This window comes from Thamnophis elegans, chromosome 2 (assembly GCF_009769535.1).
Source record: "Thamnophis elegans isolate rThaEle1 chromosome 2, rThaEle1.pri, whole genome shotgun sequence".
Classification (NCBI taxonomy): domain Eukaryota; kingdom Metazoa; phylum Chordata; class Lepidosauria; order Squamata; family Colubridae; genus Thamnophis; species Thamnophis elegans.
This window is the reverse complement of record NC_045542.1, coordinates 147,013,651-147,033,920: the sequence shown is the minus strand read 5'-3', so window position 1 is coordinate 147,033,920 and position 20,270 is coordinate 147,013,651. Positions and strand designations below refer to the sequence as shown.

Sequence of the window (20,270 nt, the reverse complement as noted above, 5' to 3'; positions counted from 1 at the left end):
TGACCTTAGATCACTTTCAAGTGCAGGAAAACAAGTGGAAAACCTATAACAAATTCACCTTCTCCTCCAATTATGATGCATTTCTAAAAGGCCCTTCAGGCACAGCCTAACTTCAAATACATCCCAGAAGTTGGGGCCTGTTCAAATACCTATGTAATTGTTCCTACATGAGCATGCTCTCTCTGCCTCAGCATGCGGGAATGATGTATTTTAAGGCAGATGACAAGCTGATTACTGTAGCACAGCCAGTTTCCATCCGATGTTGGCATGGAGGCTGCTTGGAGAATGCAAAGACGTCATGTGTTTTGTGCAAAACACTCAAGATTTCTCTCGAAACGACCACCCATTTCATGGGGGGGGAGCTCTTGTCATTTTAAACAACAGCTGTTTCTAGAAGATTACAGGTAGTCCTCGAGTTATGACTAATGCTGCCTATCACAGTTGTAAAGTCGTGACACAGTCAAAAATCAAGGCCACCCATTAGACTGATCCAATTTTACAACTTTTGTGTCGGCCATTGAGCGAACAACGTGGTTAAACGAACCAATGGTTCGCTATGGGCTGGTTTTGCCAAAAAACTGGAAGTAAATTTCAGCAAAAAAAAATCCATCATAAAACATGCATCACATAACCGCGGGACAATTCAAATGACTGCACACGCAGCCAGGTTGCTGAGCGCCCAGAGTGCGGACCTGTGACCCCTAACGCAGTTTTGTCACTAAGTGACAGGTCATAAGTCAAGGACTCTCTGTACTAGTGTATTTGAGAGGCAGGAATCTGGATAACCATCGGATGGCAGCAGAGAAACAGAAAGGCTGGAGTTTTGTTGGTCAGATATGATTAGACTAATCTAGAAATCCCATGGATGAATAAGTAGTATATTCGTGTATTACCTAGTAGGCAGGTAAAAACTTCAGCAGTAGTTTTTGTAGCTATTAAAGTACCATTTTATTAAGAAAAGTTAGGAAACTAAAAGGAATCCACCTGGAGCTGAGCAGAGCACCCTATCAAGGACATGGAAGGAACAAAAAGAAATAAGTGGGAGAGGACTGATAAACCTTCTGAAGTCTCACAGGAAAAGTGTTCCTCCCAGTTTTTAATTCTTTTTAATCTTTGTTCCTGTATCTGACAGCCATAAATAACAGGCCCACTCCAGAGTTCTGTGCCTACATCTGCTAAAAGATTCAAAGTAAGGAATTTTAAAGGATTCTCCCCATACCAACAATTCCCTTGTACTGAATGGTCATGAATTTGAGCAGACTCAGGAGCCTCATCATTTGTCATTTTAACTTGAGCCAAGGATTTGTGAGATACAGAAATGGGAGGGATGAGCTGCTAAATGTCTGCAGGTTCAACTAAGTCACAGGACCAATGGCTGATCTCCACCTAGCTGGATATCCAGGCTTTCGTTGGTAGCCCAATCTTTTTCTACGTGTGCCCCAAAGTTTGTATTTTTATTTAGTGGGATTTAGCACTTATATGCTAGTTTTAAGCTTGTGTATCATCTAGGCGAGTTGCTAATGTGAGAAGGCGCTGTAATTTTGATCTTGAGTAATAATGATGTTATTTTTTATAATTGGCTCTCTGGCCTCCGCCTGATGGATAACAATGTTCTGGCAGAAGAGAGGCTGGGTAGCATCGAGATATTTGAATCCTCTGCGGCATTTTGAGTTAAGCGTTCTTGTCCTGCCATTCTGGAGTACCACATGTACAGTAAAGAGCAGCTGGCATCCATCTGCTGTTATGATCATGCTTCCCTGTGAAGAAGGGAAGAAACACCAGAAAAAGGGAAAGAGAAAAGCACAACCTGCCACGGTTAAAATTGAGGGGTTTTGTCGCAATGTATGTTGGATCACTGCTGAATCCACAGTATATTTTGTTCAAAACAGAGCCATATATGATGACTGCACAGCTTTTGCTTTCCGACAAGACTTAATCCCAGAGTTAGGCAAGTCAGCCGTTGTAGAATCAATTATGCAAAACAGACCTTTATGCTCGAGGTGGAATTTATATTTCAGATTCTTAAAGTGCAAAATGCACACCAAGCTGTTTATAAGCAGCACCAGATCCAAAACCAAAGAGGTCAACAGAGAGGCTGACCCCAGAGATTGAAATTCCTGCCACATTATAAAAACGCAACAGCGCAACAAAAATTATCCAGCCCAACTTTTTTTCTTAGAAAACACATATTTTAAAGTTTCAAGCAGGATGTGTGGCTTTTCCAATAATTAAATTTTCAGGATTGTGCTCCTTCTGACCCCAGAGGTGGTATATAGCTCTCTTAGCCAAGAGTCTCCAGAGAGGCCTACACAAGGGGTTAAGCCATACTGTGTCTTCTCTGATTTTGGCTTGGGCTGTGAACTAAGAAATTATGAATTACTCAACAAACTCATGTTGTAACACATTTATCCCAGCAATGTATAGCTTTACTCTCCACATGCTTGTAAAATTCTCCTTTAGAACTATGCTTATCTGGTGACCTTGCTCCCCCTTTTGGTCTAAAAAAAATAAGATGTATCCCCCCCCCCCCCCCCCCCCCCCCCCCCCCGGCTCAAACACACACACATTTTTGTGCTGGAGGCTTTTGCTTTTGGGGTTTTCTCCATACAAAATTCGTGATCTGTGAGTGAACTACACATTTTTCCTAGTGCCTTGTGGAATGGGCAAAGCAAACTAACATTTTCCTGGCAAAAATGCACAAACATTTAAAAGAGGAGCATCTGAATACAGCCAGAACAGGGGTAAGGCAAGAATCTTCCACTGGATTGCTGGCGACTACGCAGAAACAACAGGGAAGTTGTAATCCTTCATACTGTGGGACCTAGTGCTGCTGAGAATCGGATTGCCCATCCTTAACTTAGGAAAAGGTTTAAAACCTTAGTTACCAGATCAAGATAAAGCATTATATTCGGACGGACATCCATTTTAAGAACTTTATATATTATTCATTGAACAGACATTTTATTCTTCAGTATATTTATATTCTGCTTCTCCATGAAGCTCAAGGCAGCTTTCCCAGAGTTCCAAACATCCCAAATGAACACAAATCTGACGTGCCAACCAGCAAAATCCATACAATTTAAGTATTCAAACCATTAACTTTGGCACAGGCTCAGCACTTCAGGATGCAAGAGCTTGACAGTCTGGCATAGCTTTTCAAAACAGGGGGCCTTCCAAATGTTAGGACTACAACACCCAGCAATTCCCAGCAACAGGGAGAGTTGCAGCAAAATCATCAAAACAATGGGTTATTCAAATAACTAGCGACTTTGGCTGGCCATTCACGGAAGTGTACTTTAGCTTAGAGCTATTTCAGGAATGTTTTAAAATGGAAACAATCCTAACTCAGGGTTTCAGGCAAAATCTTAATTGTTGAAATGGAAAGTGTAAGAAGGCTTACAAATTGAGAGGGTGAAAAACCTCTTTGATTTGAGTTTCTGGTCTCCTAATATTAATGCTCACCAATTTCCTACAATACTATGCATGTAATTTCTATTAAGATATTTAATGTTAAGGCCGCCACCCTCAGAAATATGCAGGCAGCTTGTTTTATCTGCCAAGCATGACTTTTATTGAATGAACTAGAATTAAATTGCTGTATGAAAAATTGACACAAATATGTCATATGCAAAATTTGACACTCTGTGGTGCATATTGAGATGGTAGCGTTGCTTAAATTCAGCCCCGCACTTAGGTTACTGCAAGGATCCAGGAAGCCAAGGCTTTAGTTCAAATGTATGAATCTATGCTATATATTTTAATGCTTTTAAAAAATATGAACATTCTATTTTCCAACAAGGCCAACAAGAAACGGCCTAAATGACCTCCCAGTCATTTTGCCTAATTATGTGCTTTCCTGTAAACATATTTTATACAGCAATTCTTATGTTTGCTGGGCCAGTCCCACTGAACTCTCCCATCCAACATTCTGTTTTGCAACATGTTAGCTATTAAATATACCGATCATGGAGGCACAGGTGATGTCAGGTGATTGTGAGCAAATACATATCTTACTTCTTTGGTGGGGGGAAAAAAGACAGTAATACTAATATAGAAGCTTATCTAACCTGCTCAGATTTACACATCTGTACAGTTTGCACTATGTGTTTGTGTGTGTGTGGGGGGGAGCAAAGAGCACATAATGAAGTCCATAAGCTCAACCAAGTGCAATATTTACCAAATTGTGCCATGCAACTTGCCTAAAAATAGTGGCTAGGTATGAGGTTTATCACAAAATGCCAGGAGGTCCAGCCTTCTTCTGTTATTTTGTAATCCAAATTTTACCTAGCTGAGAACACAAAACACAAGAGGCTTCTCTGAAACCCAAACTTTCCTGCACAGACTTCTTCCCTAAGCCAAGAACCCACTTCAGCAAATAAATGATGCAAAAATTAACGGGGATAATGTCACACTAAGGAGAAAGATTGTCTTCCTAATATTTTAAAGGTTTCCACTAAGAATGATCATGCACCTTCAACTTTAATCTCTGAAAAAAAGTAGTTCATCGTGGTGGCTAAGAAACATGCCTGCTGTAAGGCTCACTAAACTGAGCTCAAGTCTGCTTATCTGTCCAAAAGGTTACACTGCTGTGAATATTTTTTTGTGGAATGTGATTTTTTTTTATATCAGCAGGGTGCTCAAATAATCACACGCAGGAAAGAGATGTTGAGAATGTACAATTGTCTCTTCTCCCACATCAAACCACAGGCAGTCAGAATAATCAAATGTTCATGCAACAGAAGGTCCCATTCCTCAGGCTCCTGGGGAGCCCATGTGGTTTCAAGAAAGGTCGTATTTAATATGAATTTCTGTCCAAGCAATGGAATATAACAGGGATTGTGCAAGGTGACCATGGGGATTTCATCAATTGTAGGTTTTCAGACTGGGCCCAACTTTTTTTTTTTTAGTCCATACATCAGCCTGTGCCTTTGAATACAACATTCATATCTTTTACATCTTTCAAATTTCTCTCAACCCCAAATCAGTAAGACTCCCAATGTTTCCAACCACTTCCCCTGTCCTTTGTACCCTCTCCATTCCTTTCGTTACCACTACTAAGAATTCTTACAGACGTCTATATAAGAAAAAAAAAAAGCACGGGGGCGGGGGGGAATGTCCTTTCAAGAAGATACCTGAAGACAAATGGAGATTGTCGTGTTATCATTGATGAGGTGGCATCAACATCTACCCTTTCCCAGGAACTAGGAGCCTAAGAGAGTGGAGAGACCTGATGACTGCATCTTTAAGGCAGCATTATGTTGAGCAATTTTGCATGAGTGAGTCTGCAGGTGGGAGGCAGTGGAGCTGACAGTGAAAGTGATGCAGGCTCAGCACACAAGAAGAATGCAAGCAGTGGATTGTAGGTTTCTTACACAGAGCTAAAAAAAAAGGACCAATGGGAAAGGAACCTGCAATAAAGGAAGAAACCAGAAATACTGAGGAAGACAAGGGGAAGGAGAAAAGATCTTGGTTGAAGTTCCATCACTGCTCTTCTCAAAGCAGACCTACTCCCCATCATATTCATCACTGATAACAAATATTTAATTAAGTTGCAGGGGGGTGGGGGGAGAATCAGCCACAGTACCCAAGAAGGTCCTGTCAATACATTCCTCGTTGGGTAGGGTGAGGATGGGTGGCATCAGACAGACTCACCAGCCACAGATGGATAGAGACAACAGTAGCAGCACTGACACAAGACAGGCGTGGAGCTGGGTGTGCGTGCCCTCCCTCCCCCTTACCCACAGTCAAGGCAGCACAAGACAGCTGAGAACTGGAGGTATAGGCCTTCCCTTCTTTTCATCCCTCGCCTCAGTTGGGGCAGTGTCAGTCCTCCTTTGGGGGAGAGTTGAGGAGCTCCTTCTCTGCCCCATGGCCAAGTATGGTTCAGTGTTGCATGGCCCCAGCGTGGTTTTGATCAGGTAGCTCCGCCTTCTTGGAGTTGTTCTCCTTTGGTCCAGCATCTCCTGCTTTAGACTGTGCCTTCCCCCTCTGGCTTCTTTTGTGGCCTCGGATGCAATGGGCATTGCCACAGCCGTCATCGTTCTCATCCTCGCTCTCTGTTGAGCTCTCATCAAAAGCCCGGGGCTTCTCGTAGATGCAGCAGCCTGTGTTGAGGAAAGGGAAGAAGCGCGGAGGAATGGCAAGAAGGTAAGATAAAAAGGACTCAGAAGCAAATACATTGTGGACATAAAAAAGAAGGTGGAATAACAAACAAAAAAAGAGAACACAGGAAGAATAAAGAGACATTGTGAACACAGAGGAAAGTGAGGAAAGTATGGCATGGGACAGTGTTTAATAAAATGAAAAATGAGTTAAATATACAAATGGAAATATTGGATGCATGAAGGTAAGGAATTGAAGGAAATGGCAGACAGTGAAGAAGGAAGAGAACACGAGAGAGATAAGCACAGAAATACAACAATCCAACCAAATTACAGCAATGGGAGAGGAGACAAAGGAAGAGTCACTTGCTCACTTTATCTACCAGCAATTCCCACTTTTGGAAAATGAAAGGCCTATGCAGACTTTCTTCAAACTCAGGACATTTCTCTCTATCCCTCCCAGATGAATCTATAGCGGTCCTCAATCTTGGCAACTTTAAGACTTGTGGACTTCAACTCCCAGAATTCTCCAGACAACTCCAGAATTGTGGGAGTTGAAGTCCACAAGTCTTAAAGTTACCAAGTTTGGGGAACCCTGATCTATAGGGATCAGATCAGCAGTCAGGAGCAAATAATTCACTTTTCTGACACATGTTTGGTGCCGGGATGGAAGAGATACAGCAAGTTCTTAGCCTCTTTATAGCCAAGCCACCAAGGAAAAGTAGAGACCCTACACCAGGCTTGACTCCTGTAGCAATTATTCTTGTTGCTCATTTATTTGGCCAGGGACCCGCAGGGAGTAATTAGAAATAGGACAAATGGCATCTCTCCAGTTAATTCACTTATTGTTATAGTAATATCTCTATCCTCCTGTGATCATCACAAGATGCCTTCTCATCCAATTTCCAGTAAGTACTGTTAAGTACCTATGGTTAATTGAGGCAATTAGTATCCTCTCCAGGCTACAATGTCATAAGTAACTTGGTGTCCCCAAAGCTTATCATTTCCAACTGAAGTTTAAGGTGATATTCTAAAGATAAAAAACAACAACAACCATGGAACATGTCCATGATAGCAAGTGGCTTCCCAGTAGAGGACCAGGATGGGCTAACATATATGATGATACAGGACTCCACCTGTTTTTCCAGGAACCCCCTATTTCCACTAGTTTGTCAGTACACTGTGGAACTTGATTTCATTACCTATGCTTACATTTCGATATTGTCTGCTAGAGAAGGTGATCAGTCCACAGAAGAGTCATGTGGCCTTTAAGAATACTTGAGAGTAACCCTAAAGCCAACAGTCTAAATGTAAAAAATGAGTTGGCCTCAAGTAGTGCACCCTGGATGATGCACTCACATCAGGAGAAATATAAGTAAGGGGGAAGAACTTTAAGAAACAATGATAGAGAAGGGCAGTGCTCACATTTGGAAGATCTCCGTCCCAAGTGCTCATTGTCCACCGTGTCACTTGACCATTCCACCTTCTTGGATGGTTTTCGTTTTCTTAATTTGATAGTGAGACTACGATTTTCCTGGGAAGAGGGTTTGATAAACAGATAATCAAAGAATTTTCCATTCAATATACAACAGCTTGATTTTCAATTCTGCGGAATATTTTCTACATAGCTGTACCTGAGGGGGGGGAAAAAACCTCTTTATTTTTGCCAGTAAAGAGAACTCCATAAGTTCTGCGGGCAACTTCAAAGTTTAATTGCTGCTGCTTTTCTGATCAAACCCTACCTATACCACCATAACTTATGCCATTAACTTGCATAAGAGATGAAAGAAATAAACATTTCATTATACATTGAAACAATTATTAGAGTTTATATTTTAATAGGTTCTAGGGCAGAAATATGAGCTGTCTGTAGAGAACCCAAGACTTAATTGAATTCTATATAAGAGCTCTTAGGTTTTATGAAGAGCACGAATAGAAAAACATTTAAATGGGCAGCACTGAAACAATACAATGTGGTACTTCAACATTATATCCACTAACAATCACATCAGGGCATTTTAGCACAGTCCTTCTTCCTAAAACAAAATACTGTATCTTAATATAGAGAAAATTTAAATGATATACATGCTTGATATGATACATCTATTCATCAATAATCTACAAAATCATCCACAATTTTGAAAAAAGTATCCTATCATTTGAGCTTTATAGGCAGTCCTTGATTTATAACCATAATGGAACCTGCCCATCATGGTTGTAAGTTGTAAGGTGAGTCGGTCACATAATTGTCACATGACCAACCTGATTTTATCTTTTTTGCCCTTTTTTGCTGGTTATTAAGCAAACCAATGGTTCGCTATGGGCACAATTTTGCAAAAAAAAAAGAAAAGAAAAGGAAAAGGAAAAGAAAAAAGAAGTGCTAGTTTTCAACAAAACCAATGTCATCTTACTACTAAATAACTGTAGGTAGATCTGTTGTAACTTGGTCAATGAGCGACCGGTTGTAAGTTGAGGACCATCTATAATTGAAAAAATACTATAGGTGGTTTAAATGATCATGAGTCAAATTCTCTCAGCCTCTTGCAATATCCAAGGTAGAAGTAAACATCATATAAATAATGTCTTTGAAGGCAGTTGATAAATGTAAACAACAACAAAACCCCAATATGTGCATCCTTGAAATAATTTCAATTGCACTAGCAACACTACTGGATCACACCAAAGCTTCTGATCGATCAATAGGCCTGTACACATACTCCTTTTGGCTGATTCAGTTCTCAAGGGGTTCAGCTGAATATCTGAATTAAGTTTATCATGAAATTTGTTTCTAAATTCAAACATCTATTTGATCAAATGGTTCCCTGAATCAGAGAACTTCAAATCAATCTGATTCATTTTGGACACCTTTAGCAGGTATGCATTCTTAGCTTGTGAAGCATTCAAACCATCCTTCTTCAGAGGTAGGTAAAATAAGGACCCAGATGGTCGGGGGGGCAAAAAGTTGACTCTGTAAAACCGTTTAGAGGGCTGGAAAACCCTGTGAAGCGGTATCAAAGAAGTGCTATTGCTAGCGCTATCCCAAAGGTGCTTTTTTTAAAGAGGCAACTGGACTTTCTTGAGTTTTTTTTTTCTTTTGAAGATGGTTTGCTTCTCATCCCATCCAAGAAGCTACTTCAGCTCTGACAGGATAGTGGGGAATGGAAGGAATTATATTCCTTGCCAGAGAGCTAAGTCATTTGCATTATTTTAGAGGGTCCTTGAGGCCACCTGGAGGTTTATCTGTGTCCTCAGGGTCACCTGATTAGTGCAAATATTCTTGTAGTCTGCATTTTTTCCTCTGGAAATCCATTCCTACTTCCACACCATTCAAAGGGTGTTCATCCCAAATTGTATAATTAAAAGTCTGTAGAGATTCTTAGTTTGTATCTGTATTCTAAAAATCTGTAGAGACCTTGAGGACACAGATAAACCTCCAAGAGGTTCAAGGACCCTCTAAAAGGATGCAAATGACCAGCTGTCTGCAAGGAACATAAATCCTTCCATTCCCCACTATCTTGTCAAGAGCTGAAGACGCGCCTTGGATGAGAAGCGAAACACCTTCAAAAGACAAAAAAAAAAGTCCAGTTGCCTCCTGAAAAAAAAAAAGCCCCTTTGGGACAACTATCACCTGGAGAATCTCTGTTACAGGCTTATTGCCAGAGCTAATTCATATTCTGAGACAGAAGCTTCCATTTCCAAATCTGCTCCATTTTTTGTTGTTAGTGGCGAAGTCATGTCCAACCCATTGCAACCTCAACGTTGTTCCTCCAGGCCTTCCTGTCCTCTACTACACACACACCCATTTAAGCTCACTGCTTTGATGACTCCATCCAGCCATCTCATCCTCTGTCGTCCCCTTCTTCTGCCCTCAATCTTTTCCAGCATTAGGCTCTTCTCCGTTTTTTAAAGCAAACCCAATTAAAAGATTCAAACTTTGGACAGGGCTCCCGTCCCCATATGGACCACATTGACCGGGCCTCGATTCCCACGGCAGCCCAGTCGTTTCCAGGAATTGGGTTGGGGGGGGAGCAGCTTCGCTCTCTCCCTGCCACCCTCGAACGCTTCTGCTGCCCAGATGCTCTTCCACCCAAGACCTTCAAGCTGAGCCAACCGCTGCTACCTGACAAAAGACCTGCCCTCCTCCGCTACTTAAAGCCATTGATCGCAAGCCTTCCCTTCTTCCATCGTGGCCTTGCTCGCCGCCCCCGAAGCCCACCGACCCGTTTCGTGGTTGCCACGGCAAACGCAGGCGCCGAGGTTCCCCGGGCGGGGCTCCTCCCTCTCCTCCATCGTCATCATGGTTGCCATGGCGCCGGCTGCACCTCCGCCCCCCCCCACCCCAATAGCCTTCCCCACCCCCGCCGCTCTCCTCACCGGCTCAATCACCTCCGTCTCGGTGACGGTCGTGGTGGCTCCCGCGGTAGAAGTGGACTCGGCCATGCTGCGGCAAAGATGCCGGGAGAGTCCGGCCAACGGATGGAGCTGCTTTGCGCGGGAGGGAAGAATATCCGTGGAGCCTCCCGCTCCAGGACTCTCGGCGGAGCTCCCGGCGCCTGTTCAGCCGCAGCACCCAAACTCGCACGCTGCAGTCACCGCCTCTCTCCCAGGCAGCGGGAGCGGCCGTCGATTCCCACTTCCTACTTCCGGTGCCTGTGCGTTGCTTTAACCGGTCCCCGTGGAGATTCCAGACTCACTTCCGGTGTGCGAAAAAGGAATCCTAGATAAGAGATTAACAAAGTTGGAAGGGACCTTATAGGTCATCTAGTCCACACACACACACCCGCCCAAACAGGAGGACCGGCTGAGGGCGTTAAGAGACGAGAGGTTTCTTTTCAGCTATCCTCGGCTTTCCTATGCTCGTGTTGGCGGGGCTTGGTTCTGAAAATGATGGACTGCCATCTGTCAGAAATGGTGTAGTCTTCTCTTTGGGGGAGGGGGGGCGTTGGATTAGATGACCTACAACATTCCTTCCAACCAGTGGTGAAATTCAATTTTTTTTACTACCTGCGTGGCAGGGGAAGGATACTGCAAAATCCCCATTCCCTCCCCACTCTGGGGCCAGCCAGTTGACTGTTCTCAGAACTACTCAAAATTTCCACTAGTGATTCTCCAGAACCTGCTGAATTTCACCCCTGCTTCCACTCTGTTGATCTATGATCATCAGCATGAAATAATCCTAGTTTGAATTCAAAGAAACGTGGATTTTTGTTTACGGCAGCCCCGATGACCGTAGTTTTGTATAACAGAGTTATGGAAGTCTGGAGTATTTTATCTGATTCAGCTGTAGCAGCCGTTAACTTTCACAGCTTTAATTGTAACTCAACTCCAGGGAACCTCATTCCATATGAAGAGTCACATTTTTTATTTTCTTATTTTGTTTGAATTTGTAATTTTTGTTTGATGAATAAATACACTAGAACAATAGCAGTAGACTTATATACCGCTTCATCTGAGTTCTGTTAAAGAGCGTTGTCTGGAGTTTGATGACAAAGAACCCTATAGCCTTTTAAATGTCTGTTTCAGCCTTAGAAATGCTAACTCACCAAATCCTATTTCATAATGTTTATTAAAGGGTTAAAATGTTAAAGAGGATTCTTCATCATTAGTCTAAAACTAAAAGTATCAAAGAATTTCAAATCCTCACATTGTAGCCTGATATTTACCTGACATAATTGGATTAAAAAAAGAAAGGATTTCATTTGTCAGTTTATGGAAACATAAAAGCTGCCCCCTTAAGCACTAGCTTCTCTAGGGTTGCCTAAAGATGCTTTAGGACGAAGATGCTAGTTTCTGATTCGATCCCTTTTGCATTAGAGTAAATTTCCAAAGGGTCCACTAAGGGACACTTTTTGCTAGGGACAATCTGTCCATACAGCACTAAGGATCTGTGTTGTCTAAGATGGTGTGAAGCAATTATGGAATCTCAAAATGCAGGCAATCCTTGACAGAAGATCCTTTAATTTAGATGTGTGGAGTATCACCACGTCTATATAATATTTATACCTATCTCAGAATAAGTGACAACTTTCTTTTCATCATTATCATTGGAGTTTTCAATATTTCAATACTTCAAGCCAGTAGTTATAGGCAAATTGCTGACTTGGAATTCAAACTACTTTCCCCCATTAATAAGACAATCACCCACTTCCTATAATATTTGTGACTTGTATTTGAGATGATTTCCAACTATTCCCCAACTAACTAGTCCAAACTTTTAAAAAAAGTAAAACTATAGTGGCATTTTCAAGATTCCACTAAGAAATTGCTTTATCAGTCTGGTAACTCTAGTTAAGATATTAGGAAGAAGTCAGAGATAGTAACTGTATTTTGCATTCACTCCAGTGCATGAGTCAAAAAGATGATGCCCACCTCCCCAAATGACTAAATTATGCAACACCACCAAAGAGCATGCTTCTGTCCTTCCTCCCAATTAGAGTGCTATGAGTCCATGCCTTGGAGAAGAACTGGAATAAAGTTCATGCCTTGGAGAAGAATTGGAATAAAATAATCCTACCACTTTTCAATATTCAAGCCAGTTCCCAGTATTCTGTCATATTGAATCCGATCAAGAACTCAAATTTTGGAAATCTAAGAGACAGAGTGATAGAAGACAGCACCGTAATATGAGGTACTAAGGACCCACAACTATTCAAAAGGTGAAGGTTGCATATCAGTTACGCTATCCAACTGCAATGAACTTTCAGCAAAGCCTCTTCACACCATTTTCGAATCTTCAAGGTGCTTTGATGTTATGTTAGCTACTGACCAGTAGGAGTCACTATGCAACAGGTTTGGTTGTTACTGAGATTGTTCTTATGCTAGATGGTGGGTGTTCAACTGCTTAACAGGATTTAAATCTACATGTCCCAAATCAGAAAACTTGCTAATATGAAGGCACATAAAAGAGAAGGTATTAATTGCATGGCTTCTATAAAATTACCTTTCCTCTAGGCTACTGACAGCAAGGCTAAGTTAACTTAAAAGTCACAAAGTGCCCGTGGGTTCAAATCATATTAAAAGATTGGACATCAAACATTGAGTATGGAGGATGCAGATGGCCTGAAAAGTCTCAATAAAGGCAAAAGTGATTGAATAATGCCTTCTATTCCTCTATAGTTAGTACAATATCTAAAAACTATAGAAGCAGCTCCATCTCTTTGAAGGAGAGGCAGTGTTGAGACCCACATTAACAAAAATCAAAAATTGGCATAGCTTCTTCATGATATCTGGTGGCGGGTCCAAAAGGAACCCAAGAAAGACTACAAATTATTCCTATCATGATCACTTACTTGCTAATGCACTCATGTCAATTTCCCCAAGAACCAGAAAGCAGAAAAATCAGATCCTTTTGCAAAATATAGAAGTACAATCATACAATTGCATTGCTAAGCAACCACCCACACAGACTCCTCTTACTCCATTTTGAAACAGAATTCAGAGCTGCGTGAATAAAACCATAACATATTCAAAGGAGAGTGGAAGATCTCTCTTGCCCTTTGTCCTGTGAAAAACTCAGAAGCTTATAGTAGCAGGAGGAACCAGCACAATTCAATAAAAACATGAATTTATAGGGATATAAATACACATAACAGCAGCAATAAAGAGAAACCTGCAACTCAGCATGTTTTGATTATTGTTTTTCACTGATAGAAACAGTTGAGGAAAATGAGATTTGAAGTCTACAAGGCCATTTGTCCGGTCCTGTTTTTGCTGTTTCCATTTCCATTTGAACTGTGCAATTGGTCATCAGCTGCCACTCATCCAATTTAAACAAGGTGCTTCTAAAGCATCTAAGAATGTTACAGTCTCTTCATAAAAAGTCCAAAAATAATTCTCTTTCACGTTTGGAGTTTTTAAGTACTGTCTTCCATACATTTTGGCAAACATGATTAAGAATCTTCTTTCTCCTGGAACCTAGGATTTAAAGAATAGACGGTGTCAATACTCTTGAGATGTATTATATACCGTATATACTCGAGTATAGGCCGACCCGAATATAAGCCGAGGCACCTAATTTTACCACAAAAAAACTGGAAAAGTTATTGACTCGAGTATAAGCCTAGGGTGGGAAATGCAGCAGCTATGGTAAATTTCAAAAATAAAAATAGATACCAATAATGTTTTTGAATATTTATTTCAAAGAAAAACAGTAAACTAGCAGTGTATTCAATGAAATACTTCACTCACCTCATGATGCTGATGTCCCGCTGTGATGATGATGTCCCGTGCAGCCGCGGGAGCGATGTCCCGCCTCCTATGACACACGGCACAGTGATTCCTATCATTGGATCACTGTACCAGAGGAGGTGGGACATCGCTATGTGGCTGCTTGCCATAACAAGGAGGAGGTGGGACATCGTTGCAGAGCGGCAGGAGGGGGAGGAAGGGGAATCGTAAGACAGCCCTGCATTACATTAGAACGTGAGGAGGGGGGATGGTGCGGTGCGCGCTGCGCGGCAAACTGACACAGGGGGAGGGGAAACTCACAGGGGCACTGGGCCATTCACGAGTGTCACCCAGCGGCATGGCCCCGCCCCTTTTTCTCCTCCATTTCGGGCAAATTTTTCACTGACTCGAGTATAAGCCGAGGCGGCTTTTTTCAGCCCAAAAAGTGGGCTGAAAAACTAGGCTTATACTCGAGTATATACAGTAGTTCCATGGAATTGCTGATGCTGGATCAGTTAATGACTCATGTACAATCATTTTACAGGCAGTGATTAATGTTGTAACATCTATACAACTCTCCCACTTGTTTTATGCATCATCTAAATAACCTGACAAGTTAGATGATTTCAGAAGCAGAATAGGCAAGAGAATGAAGACTCATCTGAGACCTATTGTGCAGAAAAATCTGGAGCCATCATCAAATGTATCCTCAATACTTATCTTTGAAAAGAACTCAGATGAGTACTGGAGATGAACAAGAGTGGTAGCTATGATCAGTTATCCTACTTGCAGTGTATGTAGTCTTCCTATGATGGTGCTGCAAATGTGGGTCTTGGTGCTCAGTTCAAATTATGACATCCCATGGTCATCTGATCACAATTTGCAACCTTCTTTGCTGGCTTCCTACAAGCATAGTAAACTGGGAAGCCAGCAAGAGGTTGCAAATGGCAACCTGTTGAAGCCCCTACTATAAAACGTGCAGTGATTCACTTAATAACAGCAACAAGAAGTGCTAGAATTTCCATCAGTAAGGGTCATGGTCACATGACGTGCTTTATGGCTGCTTTACTGTCATTAAGTGAGGACTACATGTGCTAAAATGACTTGTAAATTAAATTAAGTTTTTAAAGTCCTCCTGGAACTCAGATAAATTCCCATCACGGAGTATCATCAGTTATGAGGCTACCACAGAAAAACCTCTGCCTTTAGGACCACAATAACAGCTTCTACTGGTGAATCAGAAAACATAAGTTTCATATTCCTGAAGAGATTTGTATAGATTTAGACAATCTCTGAATAAAAATAGTAAAATACATAAATCCTAAATTGTTTGCGGTCTTAAGGGATAATCCTTACATTTAATGTTGAGTCCTGTAACAAGCAAACAATACAACTGGGACAACACAAATAAGACCTAACGTAAACCATCAAGTCATCATAAGCAGACGGAGAGGGGCAATATACATGCTCTTACTTGCATTGGATGCAGGTGTAGAAAACCGTCTGCCCTTCATCTGCAGATCTCATCTGTCGAGTATGGTAGGCCATGCCCTCATGCCCACACTGAGGACATTTTCTGTCAATCTGAAAAGATTGAAATGAACAAAATAAGCGTTCAGTAAACCTTCTGATGTTGGTACGGCAGAATCCTTAAGGTACAATTGAGGACTTATTCCTGTAAATCCTTTGGCTAGGATTACAGGCTGCAAGTCCACTTAAAGGTAAAGGCAAAGGTTCCCCTCACACATATGTGCTAGTCATCCCTGACTCTAGGGGACGGTGCTTTTCGTCATTTCAAAGCCAGTGCTGTCCGAAGCCATCTCCATGGTCAGGTGGCCAGCTTGATATGCTTTTGAACTGCTAGGTTGGCAGAAGCTGAGATAAGTAATGGGAGCTCACCCCATTACGCAGCGTTAGGGATTTGAACTGCCAAACTGCCCATCGACAAGCTCAGCATCTTAGCCACTGAGCCACCCCATCCCTCTGAACGTGACCTTATACAAGCTTATATCTTGGGTAAATCTTCTGCATGCAGTTTTTTAAAATGTAAGAAAAATATTAGTCTTTCCTCAAGGGTAAACGTGCCAAGCTGACTTGACTTCTCTGTAAAGGAATTCATTTCTACCCTTGTGTTCATTTTCCCCTCTGCAGCTATTCCAGATTGACTGAATATTTCTAAAATTGTTTCCAGAAAATATAGTCAAACCCTATTTGAAATGTTTGATGGGGGCATAGTGGTGTCTGTTATTTCCCATGTCACCACAGGATGACCCAGATGTCATATGCAAGGGTGACATAATTATGCAAATAAAGCAAACTGTCACAAATTATGTAATTTACATTATTTGCCTATTGACACCATCATGCGTAGGATGCTTAATGGAACCAATAAATAGTTTTCTTATTCACTCACCAGTGGACCCTTAACTTCTTTTCCTTCTTCGGCAGTCAAGGAAGAGGAATCTATCTTGTTGAATGTGACAGATGTACGGATGACTCTCTTTTCAAAATCTATGCAAAGGAAAAAAATGTACAAAGAATAGTTAAAGTGCTCATTAATTCAACCTTGTCAATCTCTTCTTTTTTTATTTTTGTGCTTTTAAGTCAATGTTGACTCCTGGCAATTGCCTAGAAAAGTCTCTGCAATTTTCCAAGGCAAGGTTTCCGATGTGTGTTGCCTTTGTCTTCTTCCCTAAGGCTGACAAAAAGGGACTGGACCAAGGTCACCAAGATGGCATCATGCCTAAGGCAGGACTACAACTCACAGCCTCCCGATTTCTAGGCTGGTGCCTTAGCCTCTATACCAAACTGGTTTTTTGTTTCATCTAATGTTTCTTATATTCTCACAATTTGGAGTGGAACACATGATCACTAAAGCTTTGTTGTTTCCAACAACTTTAACATGTCAGGAAAGGGATTAAATTACAACTTTTCTCTGACAACTAGTTTTCTAAATCAAGGGTATCACTTTTTGTATTTTTTTTTGTTTTCAAAGATTGTGTTCTTTATGAAATGACATACCCTAGTTATAAACGACATACTTTAATCTCTTCTGATGTTTTGAAAAATTAAGCAATTAAGGACTCAGAATAAACAACGTATTTCCGTATTTGAACAGAAAATGAATAATTTCCAACTTAAATGGATATTCATTACAGTAAAGAAACCCCACCCCCTAATAGTACATTAAACTGAGATTATATTCATTGCTTAAAGTGCAGAAATACTGTGGGAAGCCCCCCTCCCACCACCAGAAGTATGCAATATTTTGGGGAATATTAAAAAGTCAGGATAAAATATTTCCCCTAAAGGAGAAATGGAAAAAAAAACCAGCTGCCCAGTTTCCCTGCCCCAAGCAGAAACTGAGGAGGCCAGTTTCTAGAAATGCAAATTTGTAATCCATTCAGAAAGACAGGGTCAGGCAGAAACTTCAGATAAGCAACCAAGCCAAAGGTTGACAAAATTAACTTAAACACCTAGGATTTGCATTTCCCCTTTTTGCCTACAGAGACAGCCATGACTTCTACATGACCCCATAGGAATCCAGAAGGTATAAAACCCACCCACTCTAAAGTCAATTTTGTCAGCTGTCCCCAGAATCACATGTAGTTGGTAGTTCTGCTTCATCAACAAAGGGAACGTTTCTTTCCTTTTTTATTTCCAGTGCCTTTCTCTTGGCTTGGAACTGGACCCAGATATTTCTTCCAACAGTATTAAATGACTGAACTCAAATGGGAAAGATAGAAGTAATTACCATTGTCTTCTAATAAAAGAGCACTGAAAAGTATGTTTAGAATTTGGGACCTATGAATTTAAATCCTCCTGTAAAATATATACTTATAAAACAGAACTTACCTTTCACATCAATGTTGAAAGAGCAACAGGGACATATCACCTTATCCTGGATTCCTGGCAGGGGCAGGACAGTACCACACTCAGGACAAAAATCAAGTTCTGATTCAAAGCAGGAACCTCCTTGTTCCATAATTACAAAGTAAAACAGAGGCTCTATAGGAAAAAAACACATACACATGATCATAAACATCAAAAGGTGATCCCATAATAATTACTCAATAATAATTACTACCTTAAGAATAGAATCTTTTGAGGGCCACTTGAAATATCTGATCTTCTTTTGCTGATGTTTTTCCCCCATCTTACATGGAAAGGCCCCTTTCCCTAATCAATCATTCATGATCAGCTCTAATATTAAAATTATTATTTTTGGGACTGCTTCTTTGTCAAATAAATAGGGACAGATCTCTTTCCGTATAACTTTAAACCCAGAGAGAGGAGAGAGAGAAAACTGGAGTAAATAGTGGAAGAATTACTGTATACAATGGAGTTATATGAACTCTGTTAAGCCATTTTTCAAAAAAATATTCCAAAACGTTTAGTCCTGGCTAGTTTAACGTGGATCTATCTTACTTTTCAGAAACTGTTAATACTGTACATTTTGCCATATAATTTAATGCAGAAACAAAGATAAATGTTCCCAAATGATGGATCGTCATTGGCCGACTAATACAAGCTGAAATTCAACCATAATTCCAGAGTCATACATTTCCCTCTTTTCTCGATATACCAAACTTGCCCAAACGCCGCTTGACTCTTCCGCAGAAAAATAAAAATGCTCTTCATCGAGAGGCTACTTCGCCTCTGGATGAAGTTTCTCATCAACGTGACTAAAAGGGGTTTGCGCCTTGGCATTTCGCAGTCCCAGTCACCAAAAGAAGCAGATGGTCTACTTCTGCAGAACAATAGTTGCATCTATTTCAATTTTTCTCCGGTTTGGAAGAGCTTCGGTGGGTTGGATGACGAACTGCGTCATTTCTGGCCAGCACATTAATGTGGCTGCACAGGCTGAGAATAATGGGAATTGGAATCCAATTCCCGTCCAAGTCTGGAGTAAGAGACACACGAAGAAAGGTTGCGCCTAAGTTTTTGAGAAGAACAATGCTGCTTCTCACTAGGGTCTCTGTGAGATGAGAAAAATCGAGCAATTTAATTTTTCATGCAGTTTATATCCTGCAATCTTAAGTGTAACGTAGAGTGGAGGAGCTGGTGATTGCATCTTAAAGTCCAAACGCTCGAATCATAATCACAATCGATATAATCGGTAATAAAGATCATAATAATACCTTTGCCCCCTGCCCATTTAAAAGCATTCGCCGGCTTCTAATGTAACTCCACGTGCAGCTTCAGAAAGAATGCACAATTGATTTCCTGGAGAGACAAGCTCGGAAGCGCAGAGTGGCCACCCTTCAAGAGCAGTAGAAAATAAAATAAGCGCGGCTAGACTGTCCATACAAGAATCCTATTTTGCCTCTAGTGGTTAATTTTCTACTCATTTTTCCCCCTGATAGAGGCTGCGTTCATATATAAGCCTATAATGTTTGTTTCCAACCAAGTACCTGAAAAAGTTTACCCCAAAACCCATGCAGCGACTTGTCCAAGCACTCTCCGAAATCCAGAGACAGTTGAACGGGGCAAGAAGATAAAGGGTCACATTGGAGCCCATAATACAGATAATATGCTATTCTACATTTTTAACAGTTATATGGCACATCTTTTATTGTAAAGACAATTTTACACTGTGAAACTTTCCTAAAGTTGTTATTGGTCAGAAAGTATGCATAATAGCACAATTTGTGATTCAGGAAACCAACCTCTGCATCTTTTTCAAAGATATCTTCAGAACTGAAGAACCGCATAGAAATGAATAGAATAATATAATGCAAATTTAAATGATATTTATTTATATTGCCTAACTGCCTGTCTCACTCAGAATTCCATGCAAAATACACAGTATGGTAAGAATTGCAATTCGTTTTGAGTATGTCTGCTACAAATAGTAAATTAAAGATCTCTATTATCTATCCAAAAACTAGTTATGTGTATTCTCTCTGTTGTTTGGATTTAATATTTTTTTTAAATGTAAAAGAGAAATATGGATTTGAAAAAGTGAAGTGGAAACCTCCCCACAGCTATTTGAAAAACACA

The 20,270-nt window shown here is 40.9% G+C and overlaps 2 protein-coding genes across 3 annotated transcripts; both read right to left on the bottom strand.

Annotated features, from left to right (window-relative positions):
- Positions 1-4,774: 4,774 nt before the first annotated feature.
- Positions 4,775-10,746, bottom strand: PPP1R11 (protein phosphatase 1 regulatory inhibitor subunit 11). Of its 2 annotated transcripts, none has more exons than XM_032208946.1 (3): positions 10,476-10,746; positions 7,527-7,635; positions 4,775-6,104 (listed from the first exon to the last, which is right to left on the bottom strand). In XM_032208946.1, the coding sequence occupies exons 1-3, from the start codon at positions 10,539-10,541 to the stop codon at positions 5,884-5,886; spliced, it is 396 nt and encodes a 131-aa protein (XP_032064837.1). In that variant the 5' UTR covers positions 10,542-10,746; the 3' UTR covers positions 4,775-5,883. The 2 variants fall into 2 exon arrangements, with proteins under 2 accessions (XP_032064837.1, XP_032064838.1); XM_032208947.1 differs by lacking the exon at positions 10,476-10,746 and adding an exon at positions 10,222-10,412.
- A 2,935-nt stretch (positions 10,747-13,681) lies between these two features.
- LOC116502926 (DNA-directed RNA polymerase I subunit RPA12-like) lies at positions 13,682-19,496 on the bottom strand. The gene is made up of 5 exons (XM_032208948.1): positions 19,409-19,496; positions 18,123-18,275; positions 16,681-16,778; positions 15,742-15,851; positions 13,682-14,015 (listed from the first exon to the last, which is right to left on the bottom strand). Exons 2-5 carry the CDS (start codon positions 18,250-18,252, stop codon positions 13,991-13,993), a joined length of 363 nt encoding a protein of 120 aa, XP_032064839.1. The 5' UTR covers positions 18,253-18,275; positions 19,409-19,496; the 3' UTR covers positions 13,682-13,990.
- Between the last annotated feature and the right edge of the window lie 774 nt (positions 19,497-20,270).

Excerpts from the sequence above, each read along its gene's own strand:
- PPP1R11 (XM_032208946.1), bottom strand. The coding sequence starts at position 10,541 with ATGGCCGAGTCCACTTCTACCGCGGGAGCCACCACGACCGTCACCGAG. Across the intron at positions 7,636-10,475 it reads AGACGGAGGTGATTGAGCCG|GAAAATCGTAGTCTCACTAT; the intron begins GTGAGGAGAGCG and ends CCCTCTTCCCAG. Across the intron at positions 6,105-7,526 it reads GGGACGGAGATCTTCCAAAT|GCTGCTGCATCTACGAGAAG; the intron begins GTGAGCACTGCC and ends TCCTCAACACAG.
- LOC116502926 (XM_032208948.1), bottom strand. The coding sequence starts at position 18,252 with ATGGAACAAGGAGGTTCCTGCTTTGAATCAGAACTTGATTTTTGTCCT. Across the intron at positions 15,852-16,680 it reads AAGAAGTTAAGGGTCCACTG|ATTGACAGAAAATGTCCTCA; the intron begins GTGAGTGAATAA and ends CAATCTTTTCAG. Across the intron at positions 14,016-15,741 it reads TACACCTGCATCCAATGCAA|GTTCCAGGAGAAAGAAGATT; the intron begins GTAAGAGCATGT and ends TTTAAATCCTAG.